The sequence below is a fragment of the Phoxinus phoxinus genome, assembly GCF_949152265.1.
Source record: "Phoxinus phoxinus genome assembly, chromosome: 20".
In the NCBI taxonomy this organism is placed as follows: domain Eukaryota; kingdom Metazoa; phylum Chordata; class Actinopteri; order Cypriniformes; family Leuciscidae; genus Phoxinus; species Phoxinus phoxinus.
The window spans coordinates 29096129-29113995 of NC_136895.1; the positions used below are offsets into that span (position 1 = coordinate 29096129).

A 17867-nucleotide genomic window follows, 5' to 3' on the forward strand; every position below is an offset into this window, starting at 1 on the left:
GCTAAGCGGGAATGTCAACGCGGCGCTTCAGTTTAGCACTTCCTGCTGCCAGCTGGTGGCGCTATGATTATAACTGCATTTAGGCACGTAGAGTCTTCAGGCCTGGACATTTATCAAACATGTGAAGTTTGGGGGAGATTGGACATTGCATGCTTGAGTTACAACAACTTCCTGCTTTATGCCAATCATAGCATGTGTTAGCATTTAGCTAAGCACATGTGTTTCAACTAGAGTTTTAAAAGAGTTATTTTGCTCAGATTCACCAAAAATACCAAAGTCTGCAATCCAAAGCAAAACATCTGATTATGAATTTAAATTATAAAATGTTCCCAAGACCAAAACTTTCTCGTAGCCAAATTATATTTCTTTAAATGAACTACTAAATTTACAGGTTACTGTATGTTTGTATTAATGTTCACTCTTGAATTTTGTTGTAAAAACTCAGGAAAACATTAAACATGTGATTTAGTGGTTTTTGCATCAAAATGGACCCTGCTATGGTTTTTCTCTTTTATTTTATCTGTACAAACATCTGTGTGTGTGGTCTGATCTGAATTCATTTGAAAATGTAAGATCAGCAAAAGCTTGTAGATGTTCGTGATGTTAAAGGAGACGGATGTGTGAGTGGAAACTAACTGAGGTTGGGGGAGGATTCACACACAACCAGATAAATATCTCAGTTCAGTCGTGTTTAATAGCAAGTGTTTTCAGACAGTTTAACCCTTTAGGACCTGAAGTGTAAAGCCAAAACTCTAGTGCCAAACTAAGTCCTATAACCTCATTTCAATTCTGTTGTAAATTCTTTCAGTACAAAAGCTCTTGCGAGTACTGAGGAACTAAACCATTCAGGTATTTACCATTCAACTGTAAGGATAGCTCAGAGTCGATAAGATCCATTTGCAGCTTTTATTGGATTGAAGCAGACAAGTAGAAGGGGCTAGGCAAAGAGTACTCAGATACACAGGCGTAGAAGTCCAGGCCAGGCAGAGATTCGTCAGAACACAGTAAACAGTCCAGGATCGAGGGAGCCAGAGTATAATCGAAAGCCAGGGGACAGTCCAAGGTCAAACTAGCCAGAGATTGATCGTAGATATCCGCACACTGTCCAAGATCTAAACCAGCAAGAGAAAACCCGTAGATAATTGCTCAGTAAGAAAGCCAGGGCAATACAATACATCGCAATGAATGAGGGTTGAGAGCTGGTTATATACAAGAGCAAATGGGATACAGGTGTGAAGGCAATTGGTGATGACCAGGTGTGTGTGTTTTATTCAGATGGGCTGCATGATGGGAAATGTAGTTGTTAATACTCAGAAGACGGCTCCCTACGTGGGTGTGAAGGAGGTGAGGTAGGAAACTCCTGCGTTACATCAACCATAACCTGTTAGGGGAATAACAGCTTAAAGACCCAGGACCAGATATGATGAAAGAAGACCAGGAGTCGTGAGGTTCACTCAAATAAGTGAAAATTTACTGAAGAATAGTTTGCAGTTTCATCGGTAGAGACAGGCGTCAAAGTCTCTCAATGAGGCCAGAGTCTGTTGCCGTTAATCTAATGACGCTCAGCGACTTCTTATACTCTTAGTAGTACTTTTGGTTACACTTTATTTCGATAGTCCACTTTAGACATTCTACTAACCTTAAGTATCTTTGCAAATACATGTCAACTAACTCTCATTAGAGTATTAGTAGACTGTAGTTGACTGTCAGTAGACTGGTAGGTTATGGTTAGGGTTCGGGTTAGTAGAATAGACTAGTCTCTCTCCTGTGAAGGCCTCCTTCCCTTTACCTCTATAAAACGTTGTCGGGATAATTCCGGTTCGCGTGGCTACGCAGCGACAAAAATCTCTGAATTTTACATTTTTAAGTTCTAACAAGTAGTTTGTTGAGGGTTGATTTGTGAAGGACTACACGCCTGCGCACATATATATTCAAATGCGCATACCTATCGACCGAACACGTGATGCGCATGTGTGCGCCGTCTGCGTTTTCGCGGGTTTGCGTTTCTGTTAAAACGGTGTCGTGTTAGTGTAAGTTAATGACTAATGATCTTCACACCTTCACTGTTACACTAATTTATATTATCACTGTAAAGCTGCTTTGAAACAATCCATACTGTTAAAAGCGCTATATAAACCCCACCTGCAGCCTGTGTTCATCGACGGCGTCTGTGTGGAGGTAGTCCAGGCCTACAAATACCTAGGTCTGCAGCTGGACGACAGACTGGACTGGTCCAAGAACACAGATGCCCTATACAGGAAGGGACAGAGTCGACTCTGTTCCCGGAGAAGGCTAGGGTCCTTCAATATCTGTCAGAAGCTCCTGCAGATGTTTTACCTGATGGTCATTGCTGGCGCCCTCTTCTATGCTGTGGTATGTCGGGGGAGCAGCTTTAAGAAAAGGGACGCCACGTGGCTGGACAAGCTGGTGAAGGAGGCTGTGGTGGGTGTGAAACTTTACTCCTTAACATCTGTGGCAGAGAGGAGGACCCTTAGCAAGTTTTTGTCCATCTTGGACAATGTCCATCACCCACTGCACATCATCTTCAGGCAGAAGAGCATCTATATTTTCCCAAGACCAAAACTTTCTGCAATGGTTTACCTCTTTATTTTATCTGTACAAATATCTGTGTGTCTGGTTTGATGTGGCGGTAGTTTGTGGCTGAAGCGTTTCTTCATTTTCTCTCCTGCTAATAAGAAGCTCACAATCTTCCACACAAAACATCTTTACACTGAAATAAAGTGAATCCATCAACAGTCAAATAAGAGTCACAGGTCAGAGGTCAAATATGATTGACAGCTCACAGCACTAAATAACACACAGATATCTAATCCAATATTTCACTCTTCTGCTGTTAGTTTTCATTCAGGGCCAGAATTCATTTGAAAATGTAAGATCAGCAAAAGCTTGTTGATGTTCGTGATGTTAAAGGAGACGGATGTGTGAGCGGAAACTAACTGAGGTTGGGGGAGGATTCACACACAACCAGATAAATATCTCAGTTCAGTCGTGTTTAATAGCAAGTGTTGTCAGACATTTTAAGGGTTGCTATTGTGGCAGCTTTAACTGGAGGTGCACTAAAAGTTTTAGTAAATTCTTCTTAACCTATACACGTTAGCATGGATAAACGTTAGCATGGATAAAGAGACCACAGAATAAGGTGGGCTGCTACAAATTTTCAGACTGCGCCACCTATTTCCAGGGAAATGCCTTTCACATTAGCAAGGCTCACAGGTTCATCACAGCTGAGTCAGGTATCAGACATGGGTTAAGTATAAAAATAGAATACTTTATTTGCAACTAATAAAAATATCCAATTTTATTTAACAAAAACACCAACAAATCAAAGAAATCAAATTCACACAAATGACAAACATGGACGTTACGACTTCAGAATTAGGTACTGGCACTACTAGACATGAAGGACACAGCAATCACACACTCACACAACGGCACGCCACACCTCACTGTGAGCGCAGCATTCAGGCGAAGAACCCACAACACACACACACACACACACACACACACACACACACACACACACACACACACACACACACACACACACACACACACACACACACACAGACCTCACTGTGAGCACATCATTCAGGCAAAGAACCCACCACCACAACACACATACACACACACACACACACACACACACACACACACACACACCTCACTGTGAGCACATCATTCAGGAGAAAAACCCACCACCACAACACACATACACACGCACACACACACACACACACACACCGCGCCTCGCGTTTTACCGCCTGCTGCGACTCGAGTTTTACCGCCTGCTGCGCCTCGCAGACTATCGAATGAATGGAGAGGCGGGCCTTCCGTTGTGGTCGTGACGGAAGTTTACAGTTGCTTCAACGTCCACAGACTATGATGGAGTAGAAACTTGTGGTGGCTCTTTCGGGTTACCCGGAGCTCTACGATTTTACGAGTCTACAATGTGACAGTTTACTTGACAACAAACCAAAGTTTTTTTTGTGCGCGCGCTCGCTATTAGACTGACATTTGACTCGGTGGTTGCAACATAAAAACAACATAAAACCGCAGCATAAAACATAAAACAAACACCGCAACATAAAAACCGCAGCGAACTGCTATTTCAGGTGTGATGGGGAATTTTTTTAGCAGTGCTGTGCGCCTCGCGTTTTCGAACCTGAAAAACGCATTAGGTGTGATCCGGGCCTAACCCTGGCATTCTGCATCCTCTGTCCATCATGGCCTCCTAATCATCCCCATATATATATACTAATTGGCTTCATCACTCTGTCTCCTCTCCACCAGTAGGCCTTGACTAGTTGTCAGGATCTCTGCTGACATTCAGGGCTGTTGTGTTCGTCTCTATGTGCAGATCCACCATATGATCTGGATACGGGCCAAATCCGGCTGACTACAGTAACCTCGGGATAAGAAAGAGACCAACAGACTGATATTAGTGTAGATGCCGTTCCTCTTACAAGTACAAATACATGAAGCATTCCTGTTCCGGTTGAGCTAATTTATGCAGCCTAACAATCCCTTAACGGATGTGAATTATAGGAATGTGATAATGTGTTATGTGTATGCCAGGTTAAAGAGATGGTCTTTACTCTAGATTTACACTGACAGAGTGTGTCTGCCTCCCAAACAAAGCTAGGAAGACTATTCCAGAGTTTGGCGTTAAATAGGAAAAGGATCTACAGCCTCCAGTTGATTTTGATATTCCAGTTATTATCAACTGGCCAGAACTGTGAGACTGGATGTGAAGGACTATAAAGTGACAGAAAAGCTCAAGTACTGAGGAACTAAACCATTCAGGGATTTGTTAGTTATGAGCAGGAATTTAAACTGTATGTGATGTTGGATAGAGAGCCAATGCAGTGTTGACAGAACCGGTTCATATGATCTCACTTCCTGGTTCTAGTAAGAAATGTGGCTTTAAAAAGAAAGATTGCCATCAAAGATCACTTCTACCAGTTGCTGTCAAATCGACACTTCTCAGTTTCTCCAGATGAAAATCACATTATACATGTGATTTACTGACTTTTGTGTCTAAATGGACCCTGCAATAGTTTTCCTCTTATTTTATGTGTACAAACATCTGTGTGTGTGGTTTGATCTGTCGGTGGATGAACAGCTTCTGCTGGATGTCTGTCGTCTCTGTGTGTGTCGGTAGTTTGTGGCTGAAGCGTTTCTTCATTTTCTCTCCTGCTAATAAGAAGCTCACAATCTTCCACTCAAAACATCTTTACACTGAAATAAAGTGAATCCATCAACAGTCAAATAAGAGTCACAGGTCAGAGGTCAAATATGATTGACAGCTCACAGCACTAAATAACACACAGATATCTAATCCAATATTTCACTCTTCTGCTGTTAGTTTTCATTCAGGGCCAGAATTCATTTGAAAATGTAAGATCAGCAAAAGCTTGTTGATGTTCGTGATGTTAAAGGAGACGGGTGTGTGAGCGGAAACTAACTGAGGTTGGGGGAGGATTCACACACAACCAGATAAATATCTCAGTTCAGTCTTTCTGATCAATCTGAGTGTTTAGACATTAAGAGTTACTATCGTCGGCTTTCCAGTGAACCGATGAAGAAAATGTTTCTCAAATTAGTTTTGCTCGGTTTGTGTTTGTGGCGTCTGGATGGTGAGTTTAAATGTGTTTTTATGTTTTAAGTTGTTTCTGTTCTGATGTGATAAATTACTGGTTAAGTTACTGGTAAATGTGTTTTTACTGGTTAAATTAGTCAGAAAGGATTTACATTCACTGTTATTCTCGTATAGCAACAAATAATGTGTGATTCTGCTGAGAGATAACTCTCTTATTTGAGATTAAAGTCGACCTTAATGCAGTTCTTGATTATTAAAACCGTTTAACTATTTCTCATTTTCATTCATCATCTTTTGTTTTTGAACTTCTGCAGAATATTAATCACTTCACATTAACATGATTAAAAGTATTTTAGTGAAGCTTCATCAAACCAACATCAAGTGATTTTAAAGCTTTAATCTGTGAAAAACTCTGTTCTTCAGGAGCGTTTGGAGATGATGAAGTGACGTCAGTGTTTGTGATTGAGGGAGATTCAGTCTCTCTAGACTCTGGTCTCACTGAAATGAAGGATGATGATGTGATTCTCTGGAGATTTGGAGATGAAAACACTTTAATAGCAGAAATCAATGTAACGGCCGACAGATTCACTGTATATGAAGATGTTCTTGATGGGAGATTCAGAGACAGACTGAAGCTGGACAATCAAACTGGATCTCTGACCGTCACACACACCACAACTGAACATGAAGGAGATTATAAACTACAGATCAACAGTGTGATCAAGAGATTTTATCTCCATGTCTACGGTGAGTAAACCTTTTGAGTGATACGGTCCCACATATGGGATTTGATGTTCAGTGACGTCACATGACTGTCAGAAACTGTTCAGACGATTTGAACTGCGGCGCAAACAAACATGGCGGCGCCCATCTTACATTTTAAATCAAGATCATGACCAATTATTGTTTAATAGCAAGTGTTGTCAGACATTTTAAGGGTTGCTATTGTGCACTAAAAGTTTTAGTAAATTCTTCTTAACCTACACACGTTAGCATGGATAAACAGACAAGGTGGGCTGCTACAAAGTTTCCGACTACGCCTCCTATTTCCAGGGAAATGCCCTTCACATTAGAGCAAGTTTCACAGGTTCATCACAGCTGAGTCAGGTATCAGACATGGGTTAAGTATAAAAATGGAAGACATTATTTGCAACCAATAAAATATCCTATTTTATTTAACAAAAACACCAACAAATCAAAGAAATCAAATTCACTCAAATGACACACATGGACATTACGACTTCAGAATTAGGTACTGGCACTACTAGACATGAAGGACACAGCAATCACACACTCACACAACGGCACGCCACACCTCACTGTGAGCGCAGCATTCAGGCGAAGAACCCACAACACACACACACACACACACACACACACACACACAAACACACACACAGACCTCACTGTGAGCACAGCATTCAGGCGAAGAACCCACCACCACAACACACACACACTCACACACACACACACACCTCACTGTGAGCACATCATTCAGGCAAAGAACCCACCACCACAACACACATACACATACTAGTGGTGTCAACAATAATCGATTCGGCGATGCATCGCAATGCGGGATATGCACGATTCAGCATCGATGCGGCAAAGTGCCATAATCGATTATGTCACTGTTTATTTTCTGGCCTTGAGTTGGACAATAAAGTTACTTTCGTGGGCATAACAACAACAACAATCAAGACGGCTGAGGCAGAGGGAGATGACCTGTTACCTGTGAAACAGGGGTGCTCTGAAAACACCCCCATTAGCAATTAGTGCTTTCCACCTGATGAAACGAACGCGCAAAACGAATTAAATGAACGCGGCAAAACTGATGAAATGAACGCGGCAAAACTGATGAAATGAACGGCAAAAAATCGACCAATCAAAATTTTGGTCAAGCAAGAATGTATCGACCAACAATCGACTGGGAGATTACAGCCCTAGAAAGCAGTGATTTATGTTTTCTTTTTCAGGTTTGAAAATGCCATATACAATACCCTGTAGCCTACCATTCAATTTTATTTAGTTTAATGACATTTATGTCAAAGATACAGGAGAGTGATAATACACACATAGCAGCTAATAAAATCTGTTGTTCAATATATGACTGCTTGTATTGCCTCATGACTGATGAAAAATTTGCCTTGTTGTGTGCAGTAGAATTTTGATGCATCGCAATGCATCGTAGAATCGAATTGAATCGAATCGTTAGCTGGTGAATCGTAATCGAATTGAATTGTGAGGGCAGTGGCATTGCACACCCCTAACACATACACACACACACACACACACACACACACGCACACACACACACACAGCTCACTGAGAGCACAGCATTCAGGAGAAGAACCCACCAACACACACACACACACACACACACACACACACACACACACACACACACACACACACACACACACACAGCTCCTGAATCATAATTATACACTGTTCACTGATTGGCCAGAGGAGAACTGGCCCCCGACTGAGGCTGCGTTCTCCCAAGGTTTTTTTCTCCATTCTGTCAACTGATGGAGTTTTGGTTCCTTGCCGCTGTTGCCTTTCCTTCTGGCTTGCTTAGTTGGGGACATTTAATATTCAACAATATTATAGATCTGCCTTAAAGGTGGACGATGATGAAATTGTTTTTTGTATTATTTTCATGTTATCACTGTGAAGCTGCTTTGATACAATCTGTATTGTAAAAAGCGCTATATAAATAAAGGTGACTTGACTTGACACACACACACACACAGGAGAAGAACCCACAACACACACACACACACACACACACACACACACACACACACACACAGGAGAAGAACCCACCAGCACAACACACACACACACACACACACACACACACACACACACACACACAGGGAGACGCTTATCCTCTGAAGCTGGCCGCCCCCAATTCTGACTCACACGGCACCGAAACTGTTGCTATTAAACATATCCATGGAAACGGATATAATTGAAGGAATCCCGCAAAGCTCCTCAGTTTACCCTTGCGAACTATCACACATCCCGCCGGAAACACAGTGACTCGCTCACTGATGCAGAGAGGACGCACACACACAGGGCCGGCTCTAGCTCTAGGCGAGATTGAGTTTTGCGCCAATATTAGGTGATGGGGGCGGTTCTAAGGTCAGTGGATATCCGGGGCTTTAGCCAGCAGCCCTATCACCCTGTAGCCCACGACAGGTTGCCCACTGAAGCCAAGCAGGGTTGAGCCTAGTTGGTACCTGGATGGGAGACCTTCTGGACAATCCCAGGATGTCTTTCGAAAGAGTAGGGGTGTAAGGCCCGGATCACACCTAGCGCGTTTTTTGCAGTGAGGGGCAGTTTTTCTAGTGTTCTCCTGTGCACTGTTTATGTGCCTGCTGCGCCTCACGTTTTACCGCCTACTGCGCCTCGCGTTTTACCGCCTTCTGCGCCTCGCGTTTTACCGCCTTCTGCGCCTCGCGTTTTACCGCCTGCTGCGCCTCGCGTTTTACCGCCTTCTGCGCCTCGTGTTTTACCGCCTTCTGCGCCTCGCGTTTTACCGCCTACTGTGCCTCGCGTTTTACCGCCTACTGCGCCTCGCGTTTTACCGCCTTCTGCGCCTCGCGTTTTACCGCCTGCTGCGCCTCGCGTTTTACCGCCTTCTGCGCCTCGCGTTTTACCGCCTGCTGCGCCTCGCGTTTTACCGCCTTCTGCGCCTCGCGTTTTACCGCCTACTGCGCCTCGCGTTTTACCGCCTTCTGCGCCTCGCGTTTTACCGCCTGCTGCGCCTCGCATTTTACCGCCTGCTGCGCCTCGCGTTTTACCGCCTGCTGCGCCTCGCGTTTTACCGCCTGCTGCGCCTCGCGTTTTACCGCCTTCTGCGCCTCGCGTTTTACCGCCTGCTGCGCCTCGCGTTTTACCGCCTGCTGCGCCTCGCCTTTTACCGCCTGCTGCGCCTCGCGTTTTACCGCCTTCTGCGCCTCGCGTTTTTGAAGTTGAAAAAAAATCAACTCCGAGCGGAAAAAGCGCCCGACGCCATTGCGTTTTTTCCACTGTCCAATCGAATGAATGGAGAGGCGGGCCTTCCATTGTGGTCGTGACAAATCACCCTGTAGCCCACGACAGGTTGCCCACTGAAGCCAAGCAGGGTTGAGCCTAGTTGGTACTTGGATGGGAGACTTTCTGGGAAAACCAGGTTGCTGCTGGAAGAGGTGTTAGTGAGGCCAGCAGGGGGCGCTCACCCTGTGGTCTTTGTGGGTCCTAACGCCCCAGTGTAGTGACGGGGACACTATACTGACAAAGAGCGCCGTCCTTCAGATGAGATGTTAAACCGAGGTCTGTGGTCATTAAAAATCCCAGGATGTCTTTCGAAAGAGTAGGGGTGTAACCCTGGCGTTCTGCATCCTCTGTCCATCATGGCCTACTAATCATCCTCATACTACTTGGCTTCATCACTGTCTCCTCTCCACCAGTAAGCTGGTGTGTGGTGGGCGTTCTGGCGCAATATGGCTGCCGTCGCATCATCCAGGTGGATGCTGCAAATTGGTGGTGGTTGAGGAGATTTCCCCTTCTATGTAAAGCGCTTTGAGTGTAGAGAAAAGCGCTATATAAATGTATTTAATTATTATTATTATTATGAATTATTATTATTAGCCCAAGCTAAAATTGGGTATTTTTATTTAAAGGAATTAATTAATTATAAAAGCGATTTAAGGGAATTAAGAAAAAGAAAGGCTTATTGTATCCAGGGGCGTAGCCATAATTTCAAAAGTGAGGGGGACAGAATGTCAAGTGTAATTACAGCTCGGTACCTCTAGGGGGGTCCGGGGCATAAATTCATTAATCTAGTGCACTTTGAGTCCCCCGAATCCGCTGTTAAAAATAAATAATCCACCCGCCAACCGTCCGAGCCTATGATATTCTCTGATTTATCTGCATCTGATCCTCACATTACAATTATTATTATAAATGATCAGCGTTAAGCATGATAATATGGTAAAATATCACACTGAAGGCTGATTTAAAAATAACATTTATTTAAAACTTTTACTTGAACTTTATGTCATCATAACAACAAACAGAGCGATGCGTAATGGAGTGCATCAGAGCAGCATCAAGAATATCAAATACATTGCCGTGAATCTCTTATTTGCATCTTAGGTTTATTGCCAATAATAATGACAGGTTTGTGAAAAGTGTAGAACTCGGTGAGCTCGCGCAAAACACAACAGCGACTTTTTAAACGCCTCTGATTGGCCGATGCGTTCAACAGACATGTCTGTGATTGGCTGCAATGCTCAACGCTGCAAAAGCACGTTGCAAGGACCTTTAATGCAAAGGCAGGGCTCCAGACTAACTTTTTGCCTTGGTTGCACTGGTGCGCCTATCTTTTTTATTTAGATGCACTAGCACAAAATTAAGGTGCACTCATATTTTTCCTCAGCTCGTGTCGCCTTCAACACCTTTTTATCATGCTCCATATACATTCATATATATTATGTAAACGATTTTGAACAAGAATAAGGTGTAGGTAAATACTTTTTGTATTTGAAGCACAAGTATACTGTACTTTTCGATGTCTATTTCTTTTCATTGTTTTCTAGCGTTTATTTTGCTGATGCTGATTGCCGTGGCCTCGTTTACACTGGAGGTCTTGATGCCCAATTCTGATTTGTTGCCTATATCCGCAATTTTTCGCAATTTCAATCACACAGCACGAGCACGAGCAGTGTAGGCCTACAGGAATATCTGGACTACAGCCAATCAAACAGAGGCAAAGACCCGCCCCATCTCTGTCTCTGATTGGTTTAGACCACGATATGATCCAACCATGAGTGTGAGTTCCGTCAAAGGAGAACAAGCGCTTCGTTCTTGGAGAGGCAGCGGATGCGAGGACGTTAGGTGTACCGGTGCAACCTAGGACAAATTTGAGGGATTTTATGTCCGTTTACACGTTTTTTAAATTGTGACCCATTTCCGATTCATGATTCACTTGACATAGATCTGAAACATTACGCATGTTTAAAGGGGTTTAAAGATCTCAGGACTGGTGGGAACATACAACACGATCTCATGAAAGTGTGTATCTATGGCACGAATTTTATTTCTGATGCCATTTATACGCCAAAAATATTTTTTTGCGTGCATATAATACACACTGTAAACATTTAAATTGTGAATTCAATTCTGTTGTATAGCAGCTCTAAAAAGACAACAGTGCTGTTGTTCAGCTGAAGTCAGTTCGGTGTTGATTCAGTTCAGTTAATTTCATCAATTGTGAAATGAGTTTAAGCAAAACAGTGATGTCATCATCCAGCTCAGTTCAATTCACATCCAATAGTGTCACTGCATTCAAGTCAATAATATTGCCAAATATTGTCCCCAACTTAGTATTCAGAGGACAGGAACCCAAACTACATCATGTGACAGAAACAAAGAAAAAACCCTTGGGAGAAAGCAGACTCAGTCGAGGGACCAGTTCTCCTCTGAACGTGATGTGATTATGATATTTCATCCAGCTCCTTCTGCTTGAAGATCACGCCGGCATATGGAGGAGGAGATGAAGCTGTTATAGGGGTCTGTGCAGAGATCTGGTCTTTGCTGAGGATCTGTGCCGACGGCTGTCTAGTCGACGAGGTCTTCACAGGCGGTCTGTCTCTAGGCCTCGTCTAGTTCTCACGATCTCTGCTGACATTCAGGGCTGTTGTGTTCATCTCTATGTGCAGATCCACCATCTGATCTAGATACGGGCCAGATCCGGCTGACAACAGTAACCTCGGGATAAGAAAGAGACCAACAGACTGATATTAGTGTAGTTGCCGTTCCTCTTACAAGTACAAGTACATGAAGCATTCCTGTTTCCGGTTGAGCTAATTTATGCAGCCTAACAATCCTTTACTGGATGTGAATTATAGGGATGTGATAATGTGTTGTGTGTATGCCAGGTTAAAGAGATGGTCTTTACTCTAGATTTACACTGACAGAGTGTGTCTGCCTCCCAAACAAAGCTAGGAAAACTATTCCAGAGTTTGGCGTTAAATAGAAAAAGGATCTACAGCCTCCAGTTGATTTTGATACCCCAGTTATTATCAACTGGCCAGAACTGTGAGACTGGATGTGAAGGATTATAAAGTGACAGAAAAGCTCAAGTACTGAGGAACTAAAGCATTCAGGGATTTGTTAGTTATGAGCAGGAATTTAAACTGTATGTGATGTTGGATAGAGAGCCAATGCAGTGTTGACAGAACCGGCTCATATGATCTCACTTCCTGGTTCTAGTAAGAAATGTGGCTTTAAAAAGAAAGATTGACATCAAAGATCACTTCTACCAGTCGGTGTCAAATCGACACTTTTCAGTTTCTCCAGATGAAAATCACATTATACATGTGATTTACTGACTTTTGTGTCTAAATGGACCCTGCTATGGTTTTCCTCTTTTATTTTATCTGTACAAACATCTGTGTGTGTGTGTGTTTGATCTGTCGGTGGATGAACAGCTTCTGCTGGATGTCTGTCGTCTCTGTGTGTGTCGGTAGTTTGTGGCTGAAGCGTTTCTTCATTTTCTCTCCTGCTAATAAGAAGCTCACAATCTTCCACACAAAACATCTTTACACTGAAATAAAGTGAATCCATCAACAGTCAAATAAGAGTCACAAGTCAGAGGTCAAATATGATTGACAGCTCACAGCACTAAATAACACACAGATATCTAATCCAATATTTCACTCTTCTGCTATTAGTTTTCATTCAGGGCCAGAATTCATTTGAAAATGTAAGATCAGCAAAAGCTTGTTGATGTTCGTGATGTTAAAGGAGAAGGATGTGTGAGCGAAACTAACTGAGGTTGGGGGAGGATTCACACACAACCAGATAAATATCTCAGTTCAGTCTTTCTGATCAATCTGAGTGTTTAGACATTAAGAGTTACTATCGTCGGCTTTCCAGTGAACCGATGAAGAAAATGTTTCTCAAATTAGTTTTGCTCTGTTTGTGTTTGTGGCGTCTGGATGGTGAGTTTAAATGTGTTTTTATGTTTTAAGTTGTTTCTGTTCTGATGTGATAAATTACTGGTTAAGTTACTGGTAAATGTGTTTTTACTGGTTAAATTAGTTTTAGTAATTAGTCATTTACATTCACTGTTAATCTTGCATAGAAACAAATAATGTGTGATTTTGCTGAGAGATTTTGAGATTAAAGTCGATCTTAATGCAGTTCTTGATATAAAACCGTTTAACTATTTCTCATTTTCATTCTTCATCTTTTGTTTTCAAACTTCTGCAGAATATTAATCACTTCACATTTACATGATTAAAAGTATTTTAGTGAAGCTTCATCAAACCAACATCAAGTGATTTTAAAGCTTTAATCTGTGAAAAACTCTGTTCTTCAGGAGTGTCTTATAGTGATCCTATTTATGAAGATTACGAAGATGATTATGATGAAGTGACGTCAAAGAGTTCTTCAGGAGCGTTTGCTGATGATGAAGTGGAGACAGTGTATGGAGTGAAGGAGGGAGATTCAGTCTCTATAAACTCTGGTCTCACTGAAATGAAGGATGATGATGTGATTCAGTGGAGATTTGGAGATGAAAACACTTTAATAGCAGAAATCAATGTAACGGCCGACAGATTCACAGTATATGAAGATGTTCTTGATGGGAGATTCAGAGACAGACTGAAGCTGGACAATCAAACTGGATCTCTGACCGTCACACACACCACAGCTGAACATGCTGGAGATTATAAACTACTGATCAACAGTGAGATCAAGAGATTCAGTCTCTATGTCGTTGGTGAGTTCAAAAACATTTAAACATTATGAATATGAACTACAGATCAACAGTGAGATCAGAAAGATATTTTATCTCCGTGTCTACGGTGAGTAAACCTTTTGAGTGATACGGTCCCACATATGGGATTCAATGTTCAGTGACGTCACATGACTGTCAGAAACTGTTCAGACGGTTTGAACTGCGGCGCAAACAAACATGGCGGCGCCCATCTCACATTTTAAATCAAGATCATGACCAGCATGACGGATCGCCATGGAAACAATAAGCGGGAAACGTTATAAAATAAATGCCTTGAAAAAACTCACCCAGTCAGAATCTCGCGTGAAAGGGTTAAATAGCCGATCGGTTTCTCCTGTTTTTAATGACAAAATTAAATTAAACTCCATTTTTTCTTTTCATTGTTTATGATAGTTTATTTCCGTCACTCTAAACTCTGATAGTAATAGTAGTTTATAGTAATCATCAGGATTTTGAAATGTATGTGATGTTTGATAGAGAGCCAACGCAGTGTTGACAGAACGGCTGATATGATGTCACTTCCTGGTTCTAGTAAGAGCTCGAGCTGCTGGAGTTTGCTTGATAACGCTTTACATTACAGCCGCAAATACTGCGCATTTAAAACACATTTACAGCATAACTTTCAGTAATTATAGTGTACCTACAACATGTATTTAGGAATACAGGGGTAATAACCAGAAGAATTAACTAATTATTTATACTGTAGGTATTTTAAAACTAAGAGGATCTTATTCTTCTATTATGATACAACAATCTTACATTCTGGAGAAATTGAGTGCAAGGGCATTAGTTTTAGTGTGATATTAAACATTAAAGTAAAATTATCTTTTTTAGTTATTGTTCCATATATAAATATATTTCTCTTTTCATTCTTCATCTTTTGTCTTTGTACTACTGCAGATTATTATTGATGTCACATTTACATGATTAAAAGTATTTTAGTGAAGCTTCATCAAACCAACATCAAGAGATTTTAAAGCTTTAATTTGTGAAAAACTCTGTTCTTCAGGAGCGTTTGGTTTTGGTACTTATAAAGAAGTCCTGTTTGTTTGAAGTTTGTTCTCTGTGTGTTTGACAGATGAAGTGACGTCAGAGTCAGTGACGGAGGGATATTCAATCTCTCTAAACACTCGTCTCCCTGAAATGAAGGATGATGATGTGATTCAGTGGAGATTTGGAGATGAAAACACTTTAATAGCAGAAATCAATAAACGGTTCGACAGATTCACTGTATATGAAGATGTTCTTGATGGGAGATTCAGAGACAGACTGAAGCTGGACGATCAAACTGGATCACTGACCGTCACACACACCACAACTGAACATACTGGAGATTATAAACTACAGATCAACAGTGAGAGAAAGAGATTCAGGCTCATTGTCTTTGGTGAGTTAAATATCAGTTTTACTTGTTTTATATTTTAATCAGCACAAAGATACAATTAATAATTTCAAACTCCATTTTGCTTTTGGTGTTTAAAGATGATATTAATTTCAAATTTAAATTTCAAACTATTTACTTTTTATAAACCATCAAGTGACCTTCTAAATCTGTGATGAGCCCTGTGTGTGTGTGTGTGTGTGTGTGTGGTGATTTAGGATTGAAGTTAGTGAAGGAGGGAGATTCAGTCTCTCTAAACTCTGGTCTCACTGAAATGAAGGATGATGATGAGATTCTGTGGTGGCTTGAAATCATTTTAATAGCAGAAATCAATGTAACGGCCGACAGATTCACTGTATATGAAGATGTTCTTGATGGGAGATTCAGAGACAGACTGAAGCTGGACAATCAAACTGGATCTCTGACCGTCACACACACCACAACTGAACATGAAGGAGATTATTATCTACAGATCAACAGTGTGATCAAGAGTTTCAGGCTCATTGTCTACGGTGAGTTCAAAAACGTTTACACCTGTTTTTTAATGAGACAATTTAAATGATTCATACACCATTTTGTTTTTGTTATTTTATATTGTTTATTTTAAATGTAAAATTTAAACTTTTCAATTTAGTAAACCATTATAAAGTGATTTAACAGTATTAATCTGTGATAAACTCTGTTTCTGTTTGTTCTGTGTGTGTTTGACAGATGAAGTGACGTCAGTGTCAGTGAAGGAGGGAGATTCAGTCTCTCTAAACTCTAGTCTCACTGAAGTGAAGTATTTTGATGAGATTCAGTGGAGATTTGGAGATGAAAACACTTTAATAGCAGAAATCAATAAACGGTTCGACAGAATCACTGTATATGAAGATGTTCTTGATGGGAGATTCAGAGACAGACTGAAGCTGGACAATCAAACTGGATCTCTGACCGTCACACACACCACAACTGAACATGCTGGAGAATATCTAATGATGTATTCAAGAAGATTCTCATCAAAAGTATTCATTGTTTCTGTCTATGGTGAGTAAAGATCATTTTTCTTCTCCTTTAAATATTCTTATTTACTATTTACATATTGAATTGTTGAATCGTTTATAGTTTGAGATGACAGACTCAATAAAGACTCGTATAAAAACTCAGTTGGAACCGAATATAATATTGATGATTACTAGATTTGATCATATTTCTGTGTATTCAGAAATATTAGTTGATGTCGTCGCTGATATTAGTGTTTATTGACTGATCTGATCTCAGTTTGATGTGTTTATTCCTCAGACTCTGTCCACTGTTGTGGTCCTACTGAAGCTGTGATCCGATTGGTCCTCTCTGCTCTGGTGGGCGTGGCTACTGTCAGTATTGTGGTTTATGACATCAGATCCAGAAGAGCTGAACGAGATCAAGCACATATTCACACATCAGGTACATGATTGATGATGTCATTTCTCACAAACTGATTTTGCATGTATAAGTATCTGCGAGATTTATTCATTTATGGCTTTTTATGTTTATCTTTTTCAGGAAGTATCAAAATCTAAAGCAGAACGTCGAACTTTAAAGATTCTTCAAGTGTGTTTTTGTTCTTCTAGTGTTTTTTTCATAATAATACTGATGATTATTTGAGTTTGTGCTCTCTTTCAGTGCCAGATTTGATCAGTGTCACTTTATTGTTTATATTTCACTTTATTGTTTATAACTTCTCTCAGAAACAAAAAAAAAAATTAATAAAGAGACACACAGATCTCACTTTACTACTGCTGTATTTTTGCTGTATGTATTTTCTTGCCTTTATCAATAAAGTTTCTCACTCTGAGGTTCAAGAGTCTCTCCATGATTTATTCAGAGGAATACAAACGTTATGTATATTTTAAATATTTCAACAGTGTAGCATATACAGATTTATTTTCACAGGTGCTTCGTATAGCTTATCTGTAAAAACATTATAATTTTTATATTTATAATATTTAATTTGTAATTACAGAGTTCTCTCGTAAATATTTGGGTCTTGGGACACTCCTAAAATAGACGATTAATAGTCTCAGGGGAAATTTGAGAAGAAAAAAAAA

General features: G+C 40.9%; 1 protein-coding gene across 1 annotated transcript; it reads left to right on the forward strand.

Moving 5' to 3' along the window:
* Positions 1–1287: 1287 nt before the first annotated feature.
* Positions 1288–17619, forward strand: LOC306988241 (uncharacterized protein; the record flags this gene model as incomplete). The annotated part of the gene is made up of 11 exons (XM_079593047.1): positions 1288–1344; positions 2149–2442; positions 4597–4608; positions 6044–6063; positions 6153–6367; positions 13998–14399; positions 15496–15804; positions 16017–16310; positions 16510–16824; positions 17080–17223; positions 17323–17619. 11 exons carry the CDS (start codon positions 1288–1290, stop codon positions 17337–17339), a joined length of 2079 nt encoding a protein of 692 aa, XP_079449173.1. The 3' UTR covers positions 17340–17619.
* Between the last annotated feature and the right edge of the window lie 248 nt (positions 17620–17867).